Source organism: Solanum stenotomum, chromosome 12 (genome assembly GCF_019186545.1).
Source record: "Solanum stenotomum isolate F172 chromosome 12, ASM1918654v1, whole genome shotgun sequence".
Classification (NCBI taxonomy): Eukaryota; Viridiplantae; Streptophyta; class Magnoliopsida; order Solanales; family Solanaceae; genus Solanum; species Solanum stenotomum.
Genome location: NC_064293.1, coordinates 48,531,960 through 48,551,418, shown reverse-complemented (window position 1 = coordinate 48,551,418; position 19,459 = coordinate 48,531,960). Strand labels below are relative to the sequence as shown.

The 19,459-nt window shown below is 34.3% G+C and overlaps 4 protein-coding genes across 5 annotated transcripts; 3 read left to right on the top strand and 1 right to left on the bottom strand.

Annotated features, from left to right (window-relative positions):
* The first annotated feature begins 4,965 nt into the window (after positions 1–4,965).
* Positions 4,966–8,854, top strand: LOC125848746 (uncharacterized). Of its 2 annotated transcripts, none has more exons than XM_049528673.1 (4): positions 4,966–5,632; positions 5,863–6,465; positions 7,853–8,395; positions 8,486–8,854. In XM_049528673.1, the coding sequence occupies exons 1-4, from the start codon at positions 5,012–5,014 to the stop codon at positions 8,777–8,779; spliced, it is 2,061 nt and encodes a 686-aa protein (XP_049384630.1). In that variant the 5' UTR covers positions 4,966–5,011; the 3' UTR covers positions 8,780–8,854. The 2 variants fall into 2 exon arrangements, with proteins under 2 accessions (XP_049384630.1, XP_049384629.1); XM_049528672.1 differs by having other exon boundaries at positions 5,863–6,474.
* Positions 8,855–9,972: 1,118 nt separating this feature from the next.
* Positions 9,973–10,896, bottom strand: LOC125847494 (serine/threonine-protein kinase WNK8-like). The gene has a single exon (XM_049527102.1). It carries the CDS (start codon positions 10,894–10,896, stop codon positions 9,973–9,975), a length of 924 nt encoding a protein of 307 aa, XP_049383059.1.
* A 1,254-nt stretch (positions 10,897–12,150) lies between these two features.
* Positions 12,151–15,605, top strand: LOC125848727 (uncharacterized). The gene is made up of 2 exons (XM_049528651.1): positions 12,151–12,567; positions 14,256–15,605. Exons 1-2 carry the CDS (start codon positions 12,201–12,203, stop codon positions 14,678–14,680), a joined length of 792 nt encoding a protein of 263 aa, XP_049384608.1. The 5' UTR covers positions 12,151–12,200; the 3' UTR covers positions 14,681–15,605.
* Positions 15,606–16,203: 598 nt separating this feature from the next.
* On the top strand, positions 16,204–18,288 carry LOC125848726 (putative pentatricopeptide repeat-containing protein At3g28640). The gene has a single exon (XM_049528650.1). It carries the CDS (start codon positions 16,550–16,552, stop codon positions 18,086–18,088), a length of 1,539 nt encoding a protein of 512 aa, XP_049384607.1. The 5' UTR covers positions 16,204–16,549; the 3' UTR covers positions 18,089–18,288.
* The last annotated feature ends 1,171 nt before the right edge of the window (positions 18,289–19,459 follow it).

The following is a 19,459-nucleotide window of genomic DNA, read 5'->3' as shown; positions in this document are numbered from 1 at the left end:
CTAATTCCATGTAAATGTATAGTACAGTCTCTTCTAGTTATTTTTTTTCACCAAATCTGTCAGAATTTTTACCTAAATCAGTTTCATAAAATATACTCACTTGTTTGGTTACATATAAAAATTAGTAAATCTTTGCAACACAAACTTAATCATGCTATGATTCATTGACCCTTTTAGTAGAGAAAATTTTATGCTAATGTTTTTATATATTGGAATGTAATATTATACATCTTTCTCAATAACAAGATATCACAATTCAGAAAAATGTTCAAGAACATTTTCTATTGATCTAAATTTACCCAGATTCAATGGTGCATTAAGAATACGCAATGTTTATCTCTATATACTATAAGAATTAAGAAAAAGAAACATTACAAAAATATTGAATGAATCTATGTTTATTGATATGTTAATAGTCAATAATTTAACAATTAGAAGATATCATAAACATTAACTAAGAGAAACAACAAATAACTTTAAAGAAAAAAAGAAGAAGAAGAAACAAGTTAAATACAAATAATTCTATCGGTCGAAATTAGGATATGTAGCGGTAGGATGTTGTTGTCTATAGAATTCAAGTTGAGACTGTACATCCTGAAGTTCTTGCAAAGTAATCTGTAATTGTTGGCGAAGATAAGAAATACACTCCACACATCCATAAACAGGGAACTTCTCCCTCATATCAGACTCGAAAATTATAGATTTCATAGCGTCTGATTTTTGATCTTCGTCTTTCAATTCGTCCAATATTTTCACCATGTTACGTACACCAAAGAGACGATGCGCGTTTTGGAACTTTTTAGGCTGATTCGCTGGAAAATAAGGAGCTAAAACACATTCTGAAGTACATTTTCTTCTTTGATACTTGCATGCAGCACAAGATACTCGACTCATTCCCACTTTTTTTTACTGATTTTTTTTTTTTCTAGAATAGATGAGAGAGGGACTTTTGCTTTTCAAATTTCTCATATATCTTATCTTCAACAATAACTCATGTTGGAATATTTGAGAGGAGACTGTTTTAACTTTCAAATTTGACATCAGGTACTATTTTATCTCAACAGAAAAACATTTTGAATTAGTTAAGCATAATTATCCACCAAAGACCAAGTCAATATTATGTTATCATTTGTTTTCATCAAATACACTCAACTTTGTTTTACTACTCCACAATGACTCAAATATTACTGTAATATTTTTACCTACACTCGATCAATCTTAAAAATAAATTCATTAAATTTTTCTGACATGAAATTTTCGCTTTAAACTAAATTTTAAAGGAATAAAAAGGTAGTCATTTTAATCATTTTAGTTCCAGTGTGTCTTATCAATAAAATTTAAATTCCTTTGAGTACAAAGTCACCTTAGTTAGAGAGTGTTTTATCCACATTGGAGACTCCAAATTCAAATTTATTCGGGCTCCAACAATACGGGTAAAAAAAAATAAAAATGAATACAAAATAGTAAACCGTAAATCCAAGTGTGAAACATAGTACATGTTATACTGCTAATGTCTATTTGCCAAAGGGTGATGGTAGTTATATTTTTATTTGTTTAATGACAGAGAAATTAGATTTCCTAGTTTTTGCTACTAATTACGAACTGATTTATCGTGTAAAAAATTTATTTCCACATGGCGCTAAAAACAAGTTTTGACGACCTATGATAAAAATAGCACAAAACAAAAAAAAGACTATACTAATAATAATGTGCTAAAAAGTAAAAGAGAAGATGTGAATTCAGGGGTGGCTCAATATCTTTAAAAATGTGGCATATGTCTTGGGCCTAAAAAATCGAAGGGTCTAATTTTTTAGTAATAATAAAATTATTATAAGCTCTTTTTTAACAAAAAATTATATACTATATTTTTTAATTTATTTGTCATTTTTTTAGTTTGTTTCGAAATATTAAATAATATTTTTTATATGGATCAATTTTTAAATTTAATTTCCACGTGATATGTTTAAGACCACACGATTAAAAAGTATTTTGATATATATATATATATATCTTTAGATTAAGATCATAAAAAAAATAAAACTTTTTTTATTAAAAAGAAAGAAAAAACTGGAATCTCAGATATAAAAAGAATAATTATAATTTAGACCTCTAATTTATTTTTGGCATTAGGCCACTAATTAACTTTCTAAAATTTACCATTTTACTTTTTACATGAACAGAAACACATGTCATAGTGGGTTGAAATAAATCGGACAGATCAATAAAATGAATAAAGAATAGTGAACTATAAATTCAGGTGTGAAGCGTGTACATTTAACATGTGATACTAATGACGATTTGCCAAATAAATTAATATATTTATTTATTGAGTAATTAAATCTTGGGTGGTGGTAATTTATTTTTATTTGCTTAATGAAAAAGAGAAATTAGATTTTTGGCTAGTTTTTGCCACTAATTAGGAACTGATTTGTCATGTGAAAACAAAGGGGCTAAGTATTTGACAAGAAACGGAAAGAAAAACATGTGAATTTAATTTGAAAATCACTATATTACTTTTTACCATATCAATAGTGAGACTATTATGAAAATTTAACTTGAAATAAAATTGAATTATGCGTTTCAAGCTCATCTTTTAACCATAAAAAAATGTGTTGATTCTCTCACATACACACACTTATATATATATCCAAAACTCAATAAGCTATATATTCTTAAATATAAAACTTATAAATTTGAAACTCTAGTGTTTGTGCATGGATTAATGGAAGACTTTCGTCTTATTCTTCCTCTCTTATATTTTTTTAAAAGAAATAAATAAATATTTGTTTACATATTTTTTTGAGAAAAAATAAATGCCAAACAGGTTGAAAATTGAGCTTGAAGCAACGTAGAGTTAGTAATTTAATAAGAGAACCCAGTGAAACTCCATGGACAAGTTGCACGAAAGGAACACATGTTAATAGACGTAAATAAAAATATATTACAAAATTTGGCATTAATTCTATGAGACATAATTTAAGCATCCAATCTAGGACTATGATATATTAAAACTCCTTAGTGAACCTTATAAAACATAGGTATATATAACAAGTACCATTTTGAACAAAAAACTTGACCTAGCCACCTAGGCTTATTAAAGATTGATTTTGATTTACCATATCATATCAAATCTAAGGAACATTAATGAAATACGGGAAAAAGGTCTGATTTATTCATTTACTTTATGATTTGGAGTTGATATATCCTCTGTTTAAAAATGGTTCATAGATGTCTTTATCGTTATAAAATTGGCTCATATATATGCCCTTTTACTTAATCGACTAATATTTAATTAAATTAAAAAAATATTTTTTTCTTTAATTTGAAAAAATGCCATGTGGCTTTTAAAATACCCACCCAACAACTTTTCACCATGCCCAACCGACCCAATTAGAAACAAAACTCCCCACCCATTTAAATAAACCAAACCCATTTCATTCCATAGTCTCCCCAATTGGAAACAAAAACCCCAAGGGCGTATCTAGAGGGAGTGCCGTGAGTTCACATATATATATTGAAATATTTTTTAACATATAACACTATTATATATGATCTAGAGAGGGAAGCATGAGTTCACGTGAACCCACGGCACCCCCTCTAGATACGCCCCTGTTGGTGGCTCCAATATTCTGCAAAAGCCATTTTTTATTCAATAAAATTTACTAAAGATGAATCTATGGCACATGACACACCCACGAATAGGAAAGACAGAGGAAGATAGGCGAGCTCACACACATAAAACAATGCATTTCAATTCAATTTGAACCGTTAAAACAATTTATTGCCATTGAAGATCAGTTTTAGTAGAAGCTTGCTTGTTCACCAATTTCTCTGAGACGATTAAAAAAATCAAGCAATTTATAAGAAAAAACGTACCACTTTTGTCAGAAAATTTAAAAAGCTAATAGATCAAAATACTACCTATTGTAAGCTTTAAATGGGTTCCCAATTGGGGAGACAATGGAATGAAATGGGTTTGATTTATTTAAATGGGTGGGGGGTTTTGTTTCCAATTGGGGAGACAATGGAATGAAATGGGTTTGGTTTATTTAAATGGGTGGGGTTTTTGTTTCCAATTGGGGAGGGTTGGCATGGTGAAAAGTTATTGAGTGGGGTATTTTAAAAGCAACATGACATTTTCTCAAATTAAAGACAAAAAAAAAAATGAAATTTTAATTTATTTAATATTGATCTGTTAAGTAAAAAGGCATATATTAGCCATTTCTATAACGATAAGGGAATATATGAGTCACTTTTTAAACGGAGGTATATCAACTCCAAATCATAAAGTTCATGGGTAAATCAAGTCCTTTTCCCATGAAATAATGAAAGAAATTAAAGTAATGTGTACCTCTAATTAAGGTCATACTTGTATTTTCAATTAAAAATTGAGAATTATGAGGAAATTTCCCATATAATTCAGTATTATGCCATTTTTTCCATCCGAGTTGATAAATTTCAAAGCTTTTTTCCCTTTTATTTAAATTCAACGACTAGTTGCTGACCTTGTGACACTATAAATTTGCAACGTTGATTAGGTCTTCGAATTTTTTTTAGCTAAACAGCATATAATTTATTTATTTATTTTTCATTTGTACGCCGCAACAACTAGCCCAATTGTTGTTTCCTATAGTTGAAATTTCAAATATATTTGAGGGCCAGGGAAACATGTGCCGTGCCCAAAGATCCAAAAAAAAGTTGAAGTTTTGAAGTCAACCCTCCCAAGTCATCGATTTGAACTGGTTGAATAGTATAATTTCTCGGTTTCAATTTATTTATTTTAGCCCATTTAAAGAAATGTAATTTTTGTTTCTAGTAATTCTTTAATTTCTTCTTTACATACGACATGATATGTTCAAAACAATAAAATTAAAACACTACAAATAAATTAAAACCAAATGAATAGTATTTTTGAATATTGGAAAGCAGAGTCCTTTAAATAACTGACCATAAGAACCAGGGACTACCAACCAAATAATTGCTTTTACAATAGGGCAAAAATTAAGAGATAATGGAGTTCTTCAACAGAGCTAAAGTTGTTCGGCTCAAAGGTCATCTTGGCAAGTACCTTGTCGCCGATGATGACGAAAAAACCGTCCGTCAAAGCCGTAACGGGTCATCAAAAAAGGCACGTTGGATGGTCGAAATGGTCCAAGGCAATCCTCACCTCATTCGTCTCCGGAGTTGCAATGACAAATATCTATCGGCATCTGAGGACGCTTTCCTCCTTGGCATGACAGGTAAAAGAGTACTCCAAGCATTACCAGGTAGTGCGACGGATGGTTTAATTGAATGGGAGCCAATAAAGGAAGGATATCAAGTGAAATTAAGGACAAGAGGAGGAAAATTCTTGAGGGCTAATGGAGCTACACCTCCATGGAGAAATTCTGTAACTCATGATTTACCTCATAGAACTGCTACACAAGATTGGGTATTATGGGATGTGGATGTGATTGATATATCTGTACTGGATTCTGAATCCTTACAGAGTTATCCTTCAACTCTATCGAGCTTCTCTTCTTTTGCAGAGGATGATTTTACAGATTATTCAAACATTCGTCGCTCTGTTTCTGAAATTCCCAGCTGTCCATCAATTTCATCAGATCGTTCTTCATGTTCAAGTTCCAGACAGGTATGACAATTAGTGGTCACAAATGGATGGGTTGGATTAAATTTGAATGAGTCAAAATCAATAAATGAGTTATAGGCCCATTCGAGTTTAATTGAGTAAACAAATGTGTCATAATTCAATCGTACGAATTGGGAAATTGATTGATTTCACACTTTCGAATATTTTCTTCAATTTATTTTACTTTTGTTTTGGCTAGTTCAACTGATGCTTCCTTTGATCTATGAATGTAGAATGGCATGGAATTTTTCGACAGAGCTGAAGCAGTTAGACTTCAGAGCCATCTCGGAAAGTACCTACTGGCGGATGAAGACGAACAAACTGTTCGACAGAGCAGAAACGGATCATCGCACAGGGCGCGATGGACAGTCGAATTAGTTGCCGGAAAAAACAATTTAATTCGACTAAAAAGCTGCTATGGGCTGTACCTAACAGCAACTGAGCAGCCATTTCTTCTGGGAATGACTGGTAAAAAGGTTCTTCAAGCACTTTCAACAAAGAATATGGATGGGTCAACTGAATGGGAGCCAATAAAAGAAGGATTTCATGTGAAGCTTAGAACAAATGAAGGGAAATATTTGAGGGCTAATGGAGCTACACCACCTTGGAGAAATTCTGTAACACATGATGTTCCTAACAGGACAGCTACTCAAGATTGGGTTATGTGGGGAGTAGAAGTTGTGGATATTACTAATTCAGATACTACTCAATCAGTATCAAGGTGTTTATCGCCAGCGTCAAGTTTTAATTCTGTGCTCGATGATTATACAACTTCTCCTGATACTGGATCCCCAAATGTCGTAAACTACCAATCCAAGAGGTCTATGAACACACCCGTGAAAAAGGTACTACATTTTTCAATGAGTTCAACTTCTATAAATTGTCTGTGTAAGTTAATTCCAGGTTTTCTTTAAAAAATAAGTGAATTTAGTAATCTGAAAAATAAAATCATGAATAACATGCAATAATAGGCTAAATTGCGTCAATAATGTGAATATGTTTAATCCTTTTTACATTAGCAACGATGGCAAATATCTTGTTTTCTTCCACTAGGCCACGTACTAGTCAACAACCTAATTTGGTAAAGTCAACATGCAAGGCTGGAATATTTCCTTTTGTTATGTCGATCAATTGTAGTAATTTGAAAATATGTATATCGAATCTTCAATTGTCAAAATCATTAAAAAGGTTGACGTCTAAAGTGACAGCAGGATTTAAAAAAAAGTTAAGGCCTCCTTGGAGAGTTAATTTGTAATTGAATTTGGTGTGCAATTGAACGTAGTCATACAGTTTGACATACTAGTTAAGTAATTATTTGATCACCATGATATTGAGTGTAATTGAGGGGAGAAATTATCGCTAATTCTCGGGGGTGGGGGCCTGGGGCAAAGATCAAATTATTTTTCTAAAAAATATTTGTAGGGGCCTAGGGGCAAAGATCAAATTATTTTTCTAAAAAATATTTGTAGGGGCCTAGGGACAAAGATCAAACTGTATTTAAAAGAAAATATTTGTGGGGCGTAGGAAAAGATCAAATTATAGGCGGGGTGAGACGGAGAGTGGGGTTCGAAGGTGGCGGGGTTGGGATAGTCAAGGAGTGGGGGTTGGGAGGATTGGGTATATGGAAAGGAAACAATAAACTTGAAATACTATCATTTATGCGACTTATTTTTCCTACTTTCCTTAAATATGTCATTTTCCTCTTATTTTTAAAGAACTTGTTTTCCTAGAAGGCAATGTACAAATATATATACAACATAAACTCCTTTCAACTTATTAATTTATCTATTTCAACTTATTTGTCTTACTTATATTTTTAGTTCATTCTAAAAAGAATAATTTTTTTTTCTATTTACAACTCACATACATTCTAAATATGTTTAATTTAATGCAACAAGATTCAAAAAAATTCTTTACTTTTTTAAAATTAAATTTTGTTCAAGTCAAAATGAGATAAACAAATTAAAACTTGAGATTACTATTTTCATCTCTTATGTGACATACCTTTAATAGCCATTAGTGAACGCCTTTAGCTTCCATTGTTAGTTTCTTCATAAATTTCCAGATCTTTTTTCCCGTCCATCCACATGGAACATTCTTTCTAAATACTCAAAGAATCACTGATACAGGTGGATTTCTATATTTTTAAAAACAAAAATCAGTTTTATAAAGCGTTGTTTGATCATTGCAATTGCAATTTTTCTTTTGTAAATCTCATTGCAGAATTCTGGGATGGAATTCTTCCAGAAAGCCAAATCGGTTAGGCTAAAAAGCCGCCATGACAAATTCTTATTAGCAGATCCTGATCAAGAAACCGTGTACCAAGATCGCCATGGAACTTCCCAGAGTGCAAAATGGACAATTGAATTCCCTGAAGAAGTCGAAAATGTCATCAGGTTGAAGAGTTGCTATGGAAAATATCTAACAGCCACAGATGATCAATTCCTTTTTGGTGTCACGGGTAGCAAAGTTGTTCAGAGTTTGCCTAGAAAGTTAGATTCCTCAATTGAGTGGGAACCAATGAAGGATGGATTCCTAGTGAAGCTTAAAACCAGATATGGGAATTATTTACGCGCAAATGGTGGATTACCCCCTTGGCGAAATTCAATTACACATGATATACCTCATAGACATCACGATTGGATCTTATGGCAAGTGGATATTATTGAAATACTGCCTGAATCTGAAATTGTTGCACAATCACGATTGGACGATAATTCCAGCTCTTCTTTTCATTTTACATCCCCTACATATCCTGGGAGTGAGGTTAGTTTACTCGAAAAACAGCTAGTCTTTGTTCTTCAATCATACTGCAAGATGAGATTGTTATTTATTACTCCACTATTTAATTTACAGTCAAGAGATGCATTTGATGCTTCCACGGTGAAGTCTGAAGGTCGGTTGATCTATTACCATGTGGCTGATGAAAATGGATATGCAAATGATGCAGTGGAAGGGCCATCTTTTCAATTCAAAGGGAATGGGGTAGGGGAGCTGACTCAAAAGTTGGAGGAAATAACAGGGCTGGATAATATTACTGTCTGTTCGCGAAACAAGTTCAATGGGAATCTATATCCACTCCGTTTAGCATTGCCTCCAAACAACGCGGATATGAATGTTGTGGTAGTTCCTGCATCAGTCAAAAGTTAGTAGAATTCACCATCTCCGTGTGAAAGAAGTTGCATATTGGATTAGTTCCTCGAGAAACAAAGCTGTACATTTCTCTTTTTCAAGCTGGTAAATTTGCCGAGATTGTTAGATACAATTTTTTTGATTGCTATTTTCACAGTGGCAGTTGCAATGTTATTTGGTTTTTTCATTCATGAGCAGAAGTCCGTACAAACAATTAGTTTTCGTAGTGAAAGTACTAAATATCAGATGGTCTCTACTGGTTATGCAATGCTCCTAGATGCTACAGATGCATGCCTGGAGCACTAACACATGCTAGTGGTTAAGTTTTGCATCTGCTCAGGATAATAACTGCAGATTCTGTTCGAGAAAACAAAATTTTAATGAGTTTAGACTAGAACCATGGGTGATTTTGGATGTATGAACCAAATCGGTAAAATCCATACCAGAACCAAAATCTTTATAGTATTTGGTTTCCTATAAAGTATATCATTCTAACTGATGAACCACCCTGCCTCATTGCTATGAAGTGTTCTCTTCTCTGGCTGTGTTAGCCTCGTTTTATGGCTATTTGACAACAGTAGCTTGTGGTGACATGCAGCTGGAAGAGAATTGATTGCAGATGTTCTCACATCCAAATAGTCCGTGGTGAAGACCATGTGATTGTGAAACACTACCCCTGGGCCCTGGCTATTGGATTGAGGTATGATGCATTTGTACAGAATCGAAAACAAATTTAGCATGCAACCGTTGTAACGTGGTATTCTTGTATGTTAGTCTGCCTTCTTACTTCCCTGCTTTTCTATTTCCAGTTCTACCTTCTTATTTTTATCTCGTTTTGTTGTTCTTTAACTTTAGTTGTTATAGAAATTATTATTCAACAACATTCTTTTCCTCTTTTGCAACTTGATATTCTCTTCTTTTGTCTAAAGCTGAAGAAAGGAAAAATTTAGAAAAAACTCATAAACAACAAAATACTCATTATGTCAATTATTACAACATTCACAATAAAGGAAAAAACAAACTGAACAGATCAAAATGCAAATTGCTTTCATTTACTTTCTCAATAGACATACAACTAAATTCTCATACAACAACAAATTCTTGAAAGAAAAAGCTCCTGGCTTCTCTAAAAAAAATTCCAAGAGACAATGTGTGGAAATCAATCAATTATACACCGTAATCCTAAAGTAAAATACGTGTGATTGCGATCATCACACCAAATATAAATGCCTAACATCCATTGCACGACTAGTAAGAATATTGTCAACAGGAGCACAAGCCTCGAATGTTGATGATCCACCGTTGTATAGAAAGAATGGATCTTTCAGCAACTCTTCTGTAGACGGCCTAACAGACATAGGAAGCATACACTTCTCAATAATATCTTTCACTCTGTAGTCCTTCACCTTTCCGAGAGACACAGGCTGTACACCAGTGTACACTTTCTTAAATATATGCATCTGATTGCTACACTCCATATATGGATATTCACCAGTAACCATCTCAAGAAGACACATCCCGAATGAATATACATCAACCAACTCGTTGTATTCTCCATCGTAGCACTCTGGAGCCATGAATTCCGGGGTACCTTTAGCCTCTTTTTCTTTCACAAAATCACCATCCATAATACGAACAGCCAGCCCAAAATCTCCTAGTGTAACTTGCTTCCCATCACTAACAACGAACACATTGTCACACTTGATGTCTCGATGAATGATCTTAGGGCTCTGGCTATGGAGAAAACACAAACCTTGAAGAATCTGTCTTCCCCAATTCTTGATACTCACCAAATCAACACCAACACCAACACCATTATGAATATACTTTTTCAAGCTGCCCGAGGGGAATAACTCCGTGATCATGTTAAATATTCTGGACTCTGAATCAAACCAATAATGGTAACACTTAATAATTCTTTCATGGTTTAAGGACTTCAACAGAGTAGCTTCTTCAGCGAACAATTTTTCATCATCTTCATAATAAACTATTTGGTTCCACGCGATTTCAACTTGCTGAACACGATCCCATCCAATGTAGACTTCTTTGGAAGCGCCTCCACCCAACAACTGATCATATCTAATGTACCTACCACAAGGAGATTTCTCTACAACTCTGTACAACTCGTAATCCATTGTGCAACACTAACAGTAACTCAAATTCATGTTTGAAGAAATTAAAAAATATGAGGTGATGAAAGTAATGCTAAGGGTTACCAATATATATATATATATATACACGTTATATAGTCCTAGTTAGAATTGGTTAGGAAAAACAAAAAACTTTTGTTTGGCGGTAAAGGCTTCCTTATTATGTATCCTTATTTGGTTTGGATTGGGAAAAAGGAAGAGATTAGGACTTGGAAAAGTTTCTAAATTCTTTATAAAAAATAATAATTAGATTAATTTATTTAAAACTTAATTAATCTTTCTATTTATTTTTACTTGTATTACTTTTGGCCTATCAATAGAGCAACATATTTATTATTTTGAAGAGAAAAAAAAACTCAAATAGGATAGTACTTTCTCAATTAGGAGTTTACTTTCAATATTTTTTTATAAAATCGTTAAAAAATGATTAACCTAATAACTCAATAGTAATAGATCAATAAACATTGTTTTATATTCGATTTCGATCGGTTCAGTTCTTCGCATACTTACCCACACCCATCTCAACTTTCTATGTGTAAAACTATGTTTAAACTACAAATTCAATAATATTTTAATATGTTTCATATTCAAAGTTTTATTTGATTTCTTAAAAGCTAAAATTTCAAACAAATTTAAAAGAATGAAACCCGATTAGCCCCGTTACGACCCCAANATACACGTTATATAGTCCTAGTTAGAATTGGTTAGGAAAAACAAAAAACTTTTGTTTGGCGGTAAAGGCTTCCTTATTATGTATCCTTATTTGGTTTGGATTGGGAAAAAGGAAGAGATTAGGACTTGGAAAAGTTTCTAAATTCTTTATAAAAAATAATAATTTGATTAATTTATTTAAATTTTAATTAATCTTCTATTTATTTTTACTTGTATTACTTTTGGCCTATCAAGAGAGCAACATATTTATTATTGAAGAAAAAAAAAAAACTCAAATAGGATAGTACTTTCTCAATTAGGAATTTACTTTCAATATTTTTTTATAAAATCATTAAAAAATGAGTAATAATCCAATAATAATAGATCAATAAACACTGTTTTTTATTCGATTTTGATCGGTTCAGTTTTTCACATACCTGCCCACACCCATCTCAACTTTCTATGTGTAACTATGTTTAAACTACAAATTCAATAATATTTGTAAAAATATGTTTCATATTCAAAGTTTTATTTGATTTCTTAAAATCTAAAATTTCAAACAAATAAAAAAGAATGAAACCCGCTTCGGCCCTTTACGACCCCTATTTGTTAAGCGGGCTGACCGTTAGTGGGAACAGATGGACTCTGATCGCCAATTGGATAACTGTGCCGCCGTCTGCTTCCTAGCCGGCGATTATGCCGATGGCCACCAACAAGATAGACGGAAAATCTGCTCGAACTGTGATAGGCCAGTAAAAGTTTGTTTATGCAACATAATCCCATCGGAGCCGATAACCATTGTTACTCGAATCGTAATTCTTCACCACCCTCACGAGCAGCGCCACAAGCTTGCTACGGTTCCTGTTCTATCCAAGTGCCTCGACAATTGCGATGTTATTGTTGGACGGAGATTACGCTACGGTGTTTGCGACATTCTCGATTCTCTCCATGATGATGCTCTTCGAAACCCTAATTTCACCAGCAGAGCTATTTATCTATTTCCTGGTATGAACTGTTTGAATAATTATCTTGTGTAGTTCCCATATGTGCTTAAATTGATAAATTGTTTGAGGGCAAGTATGAACAAAATTTATTACTTAAGCTAAAGACTTCAAAAACTCATATTGTATAAGTATCTTGAGTTTTTGTTGTTGTCTCTTGATAATTTATTTGAGATTAGTGCTGTCTCGTGATTCCCTCAACAGCCTGACCCGCAGCAGATTACTTTTATCTAACTGAATTCCATGAATGTTTTTATGTGGGCAGACATCTATGTGTTGACAAAAAGTTTGATTTTTTCTTGGTAGCCGTGGTGTCTAGGTTAGATTGATATTTGAAAGAACGAAAACAGAAAATGCTCCCACAATTGGAAGATGATTCACCACTAAGCAGAGAAAACAAGAAAAAATATTTACTTTTGTAGGTAAAAGCAGTGTTATCAAAGGCGCACTTTAAGCGCTCTTAAGCCCTGAAGCAAGGCTCAAAACGTGTTGAGCGCTTCGCCTCGCTTTATGTGAGCTTCAGTGTCGTCATCAAAGTTCAAAGACAAACTTTTCCTTGCCAATGAGCCTCTTATGAAGAATTGACATTAAACAATTGATATTTTACTTTATAATTAAAAAAAATCAGTTTCATTAGTCATATATTTGTCATTCATGTTTATATTTATTAGTCTTGGACTAAACATATATATTGTATTTTTTCTCCCTTTGCGCCTTTTTCCATTAAAGCCCACACTTTATTTGCGCTTAAAGCCCCCACGGACCTTAGAGCTTTTTTGCGCTTTTCGCCTTTGATAACATTGGGTAAAAGGAAAGCCATAATGCATAGGTTCGTACTTATGGAAAATTCATTACTTTTAATCTGGTATTGTCGTGTGTGGCTTCTCTATGTACAAAGCTAATGGTACCTGGAAGATGAGACTGATGGTTACTGAAATAAAATCATCTTGAGGACAGAAGCTTTTGTTCTCTCCATGTGAGTAGAGAATATTGGGATCTTGGAACTATGGCCCTCCATGATATTTGTGTGAGCTTTGTGGAGTTGTTTATATCTTAATTATATATTAAAATAAACAATAGATTTTAAGGTTTCACTTGGATTCAAATTATCCTTTTGATTTGCTACTCAAGTACGTAATCGTCTTTTTGTATTTACGGTTAGTTTTCCTCCCATTACATGTATATGTTCTTAACTGTTCTCTTCACTTGTGCTTTTCTTCACTGAGGCTCATTCCTCAGACTGCACTTTTCTCTTAAAGCTTCAGTAGACTTTAGTGCCTTTCCCCTTTGACAATAATACCAAAATAAATTCTTAAAAAAGAAAAGATACTGAATGTGGTCATTTAGTTAAGCTTAAACATGACTAATTGTTTATTGGTTGGCATACTGGAAGGCCAAGCTCTGTCTATTTAGGGCTAGAACTCAATCATCCTTGGACAAAATTTCTTTTGACTATTTATCTGGATCCTCATGCCATAATTATTCCATCACGTCTAATGAAAATAATTTGTAAATAATCACATTTTCAATATACACCAATCCTTGGGGTGGCACTCTCATTCCCCCACCTCCCAAACCTGCAGGATACGTGCCAAGAGAAACAATATTCTTCCTTTCCTTTATTTCTCTCAGATTTTTTTATCTGGTTGTTGAACTAATGGAAATATTTTAATGTGATCGTGGCTTTTCCAGGCGCTGATACTTCACCATCTCAGGAAATCAACCATTGGAAGTCCTCTAAAAATACTGTAGAGATGACTAATTATGTCTTGATTGCTTTTGATGGAACTTGGAAGCATGCCCGAGAGATGATGCGAGCAAGCTTATCTTTTCTGTCCAAGTTTGCTGTTCAGGTTCACTTAGACTATGATATTGGCAATGACGGTGGGACGATCTTCAATTCTGATTTAATTCTTAGGAAGGAACCGTTTAGTGGGTGCATGAGTACCATGGAGGCAGTAGCGCATTGCTTACGGATCCTTGAGCCTAATGGAATCAGTATAGAGTCAAATTTGATAGAGGTTTTAAGAAGTATGGTTAAGTTTCAGGCTTCTTTCCTCAAGCCTATGAAGCCTAGGCCAAAGTTGATAAAGGGAGGACGAGAGGGAAAAATATAATTGCTCTGTTCCATTTTCTGTGTTTTTAAAGCAACATTTAGCACAAGGATAGCCTCAAAACTCTTTTGATTATCACATGCCAGACTGATCAAGCCATCAGCCTGTACATGATACTTATCCAAATTTCACAGGTTTCAACTTTCAATTCATATATATTACTGATGCTTATTGTGAAATTCTATATCCCGATTGAGTAATAGGCATGGCGCCGAGGTGCTTTGATGAGATTATCTTAATTCTTCAGTTGCTGAAAACTTTGTCAGGCGGTGGCTTTGATGGATTGGGGTATATGGCAGTATCCTCTTATGCTGAAGCAAGTAAAGCTTGAGATTAACCAAGGACATTCAAGATTGTCATATGTTGAGTTCCTTACTGTATCTCAGAGTAATCTGAAATCAATTGCCGGTCATTTACACCCATTTTATAGAGATTGCCATAAAATGTTTGGGCAACGAAAATTCTTGTGAACATTTTCATGATCAGTATATGATATCTACATATGGAACCTCGTGTGGTTGTGAAAGGATTAAATACTTTTGTAGTACCACATGATTATGCAGCAGTTGTCTCTAATGCTGTTTTGCTCCGGCTGCAATGACATCTGTTTGAGGTCAAATTTCTGTAATGTCAGCTTGGGAAATCTGAAGCTGTGGCTTGGATTCCTTTGATAAGCACTTGGATGCAGCTACGGAACTTACAAGACATACCTAGCACAGCTTGCTGCTTAGTTTTCTCATATATTCAGGTAGTTGGCTGATGTTCTTCAATCTAGACATGCCACAAGTTCTAGCAGTAGAACCAAATCGCTGTCTAGTCTTTGAAGTTTTTACTTTATTTGCTTCAAATTGGACAAAGAGGATGTAAAAAAGATTAATGAGATTGTTGTCCTCACATGAACTTTAAAGTTGGTTGTCAGAGTACATTTAGGAGTCGTTTGGTAGAGTGTATAAGAATAATGCTGAATATGATGTATTAGTAATGCATGCATTAGTAATGCAAGCATTAGTAATGCTTGCATTATTTCTTATACATTGTTTGGTTTAATATATTGGAAATAGCAAGTCTTGTATAAAGACTATTAAAAAAATATTTGTTTACAAAAATACCCCCACATTCTTTTACAAAAATAATAATAATAATAATAATAATAATTATTATTATTATTATAATAATTATTATTATTAGAGGGTAGTTTTGTCATTAGTTAATCTAATGCATGCATTAAAACCATTGCATTGCTAATACCTAGAAATCCATGGTATTAGCAATACACACCTTAATACACAATAGAGTGTATAACTAATGCAAGCATTAGTTATACATAGGTTGGAAAAGAGTACCAAACAAGGTACTAGTAATACACAATGCTAATGCATGTGTTATTTTTCCTGATACACTCTACCAACCGACCCCTTAAGAGTTTGAATTACATTATTCGTTTAAGTGGTGGTGGTGTATTATTGCTTCATGTTAACTTCAATTCATTCATTGGTTTTCTGCACTTTGATCTGTATAGATCACGAACTATTCAAATCAAATTTGATAGGTATACTAAAACACTCATGGATGAGTGCGAGGGTCTTGGACACTCGAATTCAAGCTCTAGAAATGAAGAAACTCCAATTAAGTATGTTTCATCCCTTAGTAAATTCTACACTGCGCGAATCATGATTAGTCGAGCTACTAGGTTTCTGTGCATAAAGGGAAGGGGTAGCACTCTAGTTTTATTAGTTTGCCACACCAGTAAAGTTATTTTCTTTGGCGCCACACGACCCAGTTGGTAGCCAATTCGAGTTTTAAGCTTTTCTTTGCAGGGACTCAACCGCTCTTTAGACCTCCGGCCACATTCTTCCTTGACAATGCGCGCTTATGAACTGTCTAAGCAACGCCCGTGTCCTAGTGAGAGCCAACAACAGCTTCCAAATATGGAAATGGTGCATGTCTATGGCAGAAAAGTGCAACAATATGCGTCAACTGAAAGCTATCCACGCCATTTACATTACCCTCGGTCTTCACCGCAACACGTACTCCGTCAGCAAGCTCCTCGATTTTTGTGCCCTTTCAAATTCCGGCGACCTTTCCTACGCCTCACGGATCTTCGACCAGGTTCAAACTCCCAATACGTTCCTCTACAACGCCCTTATCCGGGCCTACTCTAGCAGCTCACAACCCCAATTTTCCCTCAATTACTTCAATCTCATGGTACAAACCAATAACGCTGCGGCTCCTGATAACTTCACATTTCCCTTCCTCCTCATCGCTTGCGCTAACTGTCCTTTGGAAGTGGAGGGTAAACAAATACACAGTTGGATAATCAAGAATTCCTTTTCTGCGTCAAATGCACATGTACAGACTGCATTAATTCGGTTTTACACGAACTGCAAAGCATTGGATGATGCTCGTAAGGTGTTTGATGAAATTACTGACATTGATGTTATTCAATGTAATGTTCTTATGAGTGGACACCTTCAAAGCGGACTAGCAAAGGAGGCATTGAGTATTTTTCAAGATATGTTGGGGCGTGGAGTTGGTCCAGATGAGTACTGTGTGACCACAGCACTTGCTGCCTGTGCTCAGTTAGGTGCTCTTGAGCAAGGAAAATGGATTCATGAGCATGCTACAAAGAGTGAGTGGTTGGAATATGATGTTTTTATCGGCTCTGCTCTTGTTGATATGTATGCTAAGTGTGGGTGTATTAACATGGCTTCTGAGGTATTCGAGAGCATGCCTAAGAGGAATAAGCATTCGTGGGCAACAATGATTCGAGGATTTGCTGTCCATGGTCGTCCTGAGCTAGCAATAAGCTGTTTGGAGAGGATGCAGGTGGCTGATGGGCTTAAGCCTGATGGTGTTGTCATTCTTGCAATTTTAGCAGCATGTGCACATTCAGGGCTTCAGAAAGAAGGTCAAGGTTTGTTGGATGAGATGGAATCTTTATATGGCGTTACACCGGAACATGAGCACTTTAGTTGTGTAGTGGACTTGTTAAGCAGGGCAGGACGATTGGATGATGCACTTAAGCTTATTAGAAGGATGCCAATGAAACCGCGGGCCTCTGTTTGGGGCGCATTGTTAAGTGGTTGCCGAAATCACAACAACGTGAATCTTGCAGAACTTGCTGTCAAAGAGATTTTGTTGGTAGAAGATGGCAATGAAGCTGAAGAAGATTCTGCTTACGTTCAACTATCAAATATATATTTAGCAGCTCGACAATGTGATGATGCACGTCGAATCAGGAGGAGAATTGGTGACCGAGGGCTCAGGAAGACACCTGGGTACAGTGCAATTGAGATTGATGGGATGATTAATGAGTTTATATCTGGAGATGTTTCCCATACATGTCTAGCTGACATTCATAAGGTGCTTGATCTAACTTATCTAGATCCCGAAATTGACAACCTAGCATAGCATGAACAAGTTACTTCTGTGCCATATAGGATATCATGAATATGGGGCATCATATTGTTGTAAGGGGCATTTATTTGGAGATCTATTGACTTGCACTATAAAGCTAAATTTGTTATGTGTTGTATCCTCAGCACCATCCTCTAATATTTCTCAAATTATCTGAGCAAAGGCAAGGATCTATTCTGGATATTTTCATAGTTTGGAAACAATGAATAATGGCATCATTAAATATATATATCAAATTCATTTGCAAAATAACTATTCAGTACAATATTAGCATGAAAACCTTAGTAGGTTAGGTTAGTTGGTTGGCTACTTGAATTTTCATTTTGTTGGTGTGGGTTCATTCCCTTCTCCTACCTCCAAAAAAAAAGTAAAAAGAAGTTATAATATTAGCGTTAAATTGTATATTTTGATTTATCTACAAGTTTATAATAATATGTTTTTATTAGAAGTGGTTTGTAATCATCCATAGACTTTGTTTTTAAAATTTGAAACATTACAAGAAGATTATTTCAAATAAATGTTTGCTTATTATTAAACTTAAACAGTTTTTTACTCATAAAAACATCAATTATATTTTCCTTTTGCTTTGTGTATGTATGAGTAGACTGCATTAATTGGTCGGTGCCCACAAAATTACAGGCTGGAATTGGCCTCTACTCTATACATTCGATGTGATGGTCAACTAAGACTCCTATTCACTGGTCACGGCTCACCCCAATCACCAATCTTTTCTTTTCTTCTCTTCTTTCAGTAGTATTATTTTGCTTTGGGCAAATCCATCGGTGACCACCTAAAGTTGGTACTAATTTTCACTTAGACAACTTAACTAAGCTTCGTTCATTTTAAACACCTTATGTAATGTTTTGCTGTGTCAATTTGACACTTTCTGCTGAGATGGCATAGCAAGTGTGCTACACTCACTGGACGCGCGTGAGAGCCTCATTTTATCAAATTTTAATTTTTTTTCCTTCTTCTTCTTCCCCATTTTTTGGCTACCATTTTCCAAGCTTAAATCTTGCCATAGTGAAATAAATTTGACAATGCCACAAACAAAAAGTGAATTCTAGCGCCCATAAATTTTAAGCTAAAGTACTTTCACTTATTTTGTTGTCCTTCTTCCTCCTCAAAATAATTTGAGAAAATCAACATAAATTTCAAGAAGAAAAAAACACACTCAAAAATGGCAAGAAATCATATTTTCAATTATCAAATCCTACATTCACAACAAACAATTTTAGCATTCCAATCCATTTGTATGCCTTCTCACATCATAATCACAGAAAAAGTCCAAATCAAATAGATAAGTTATATAATTTTTAGTAGAAAGTTTGGGACTCCATATTTATGTACCAAAGAACCAATTTT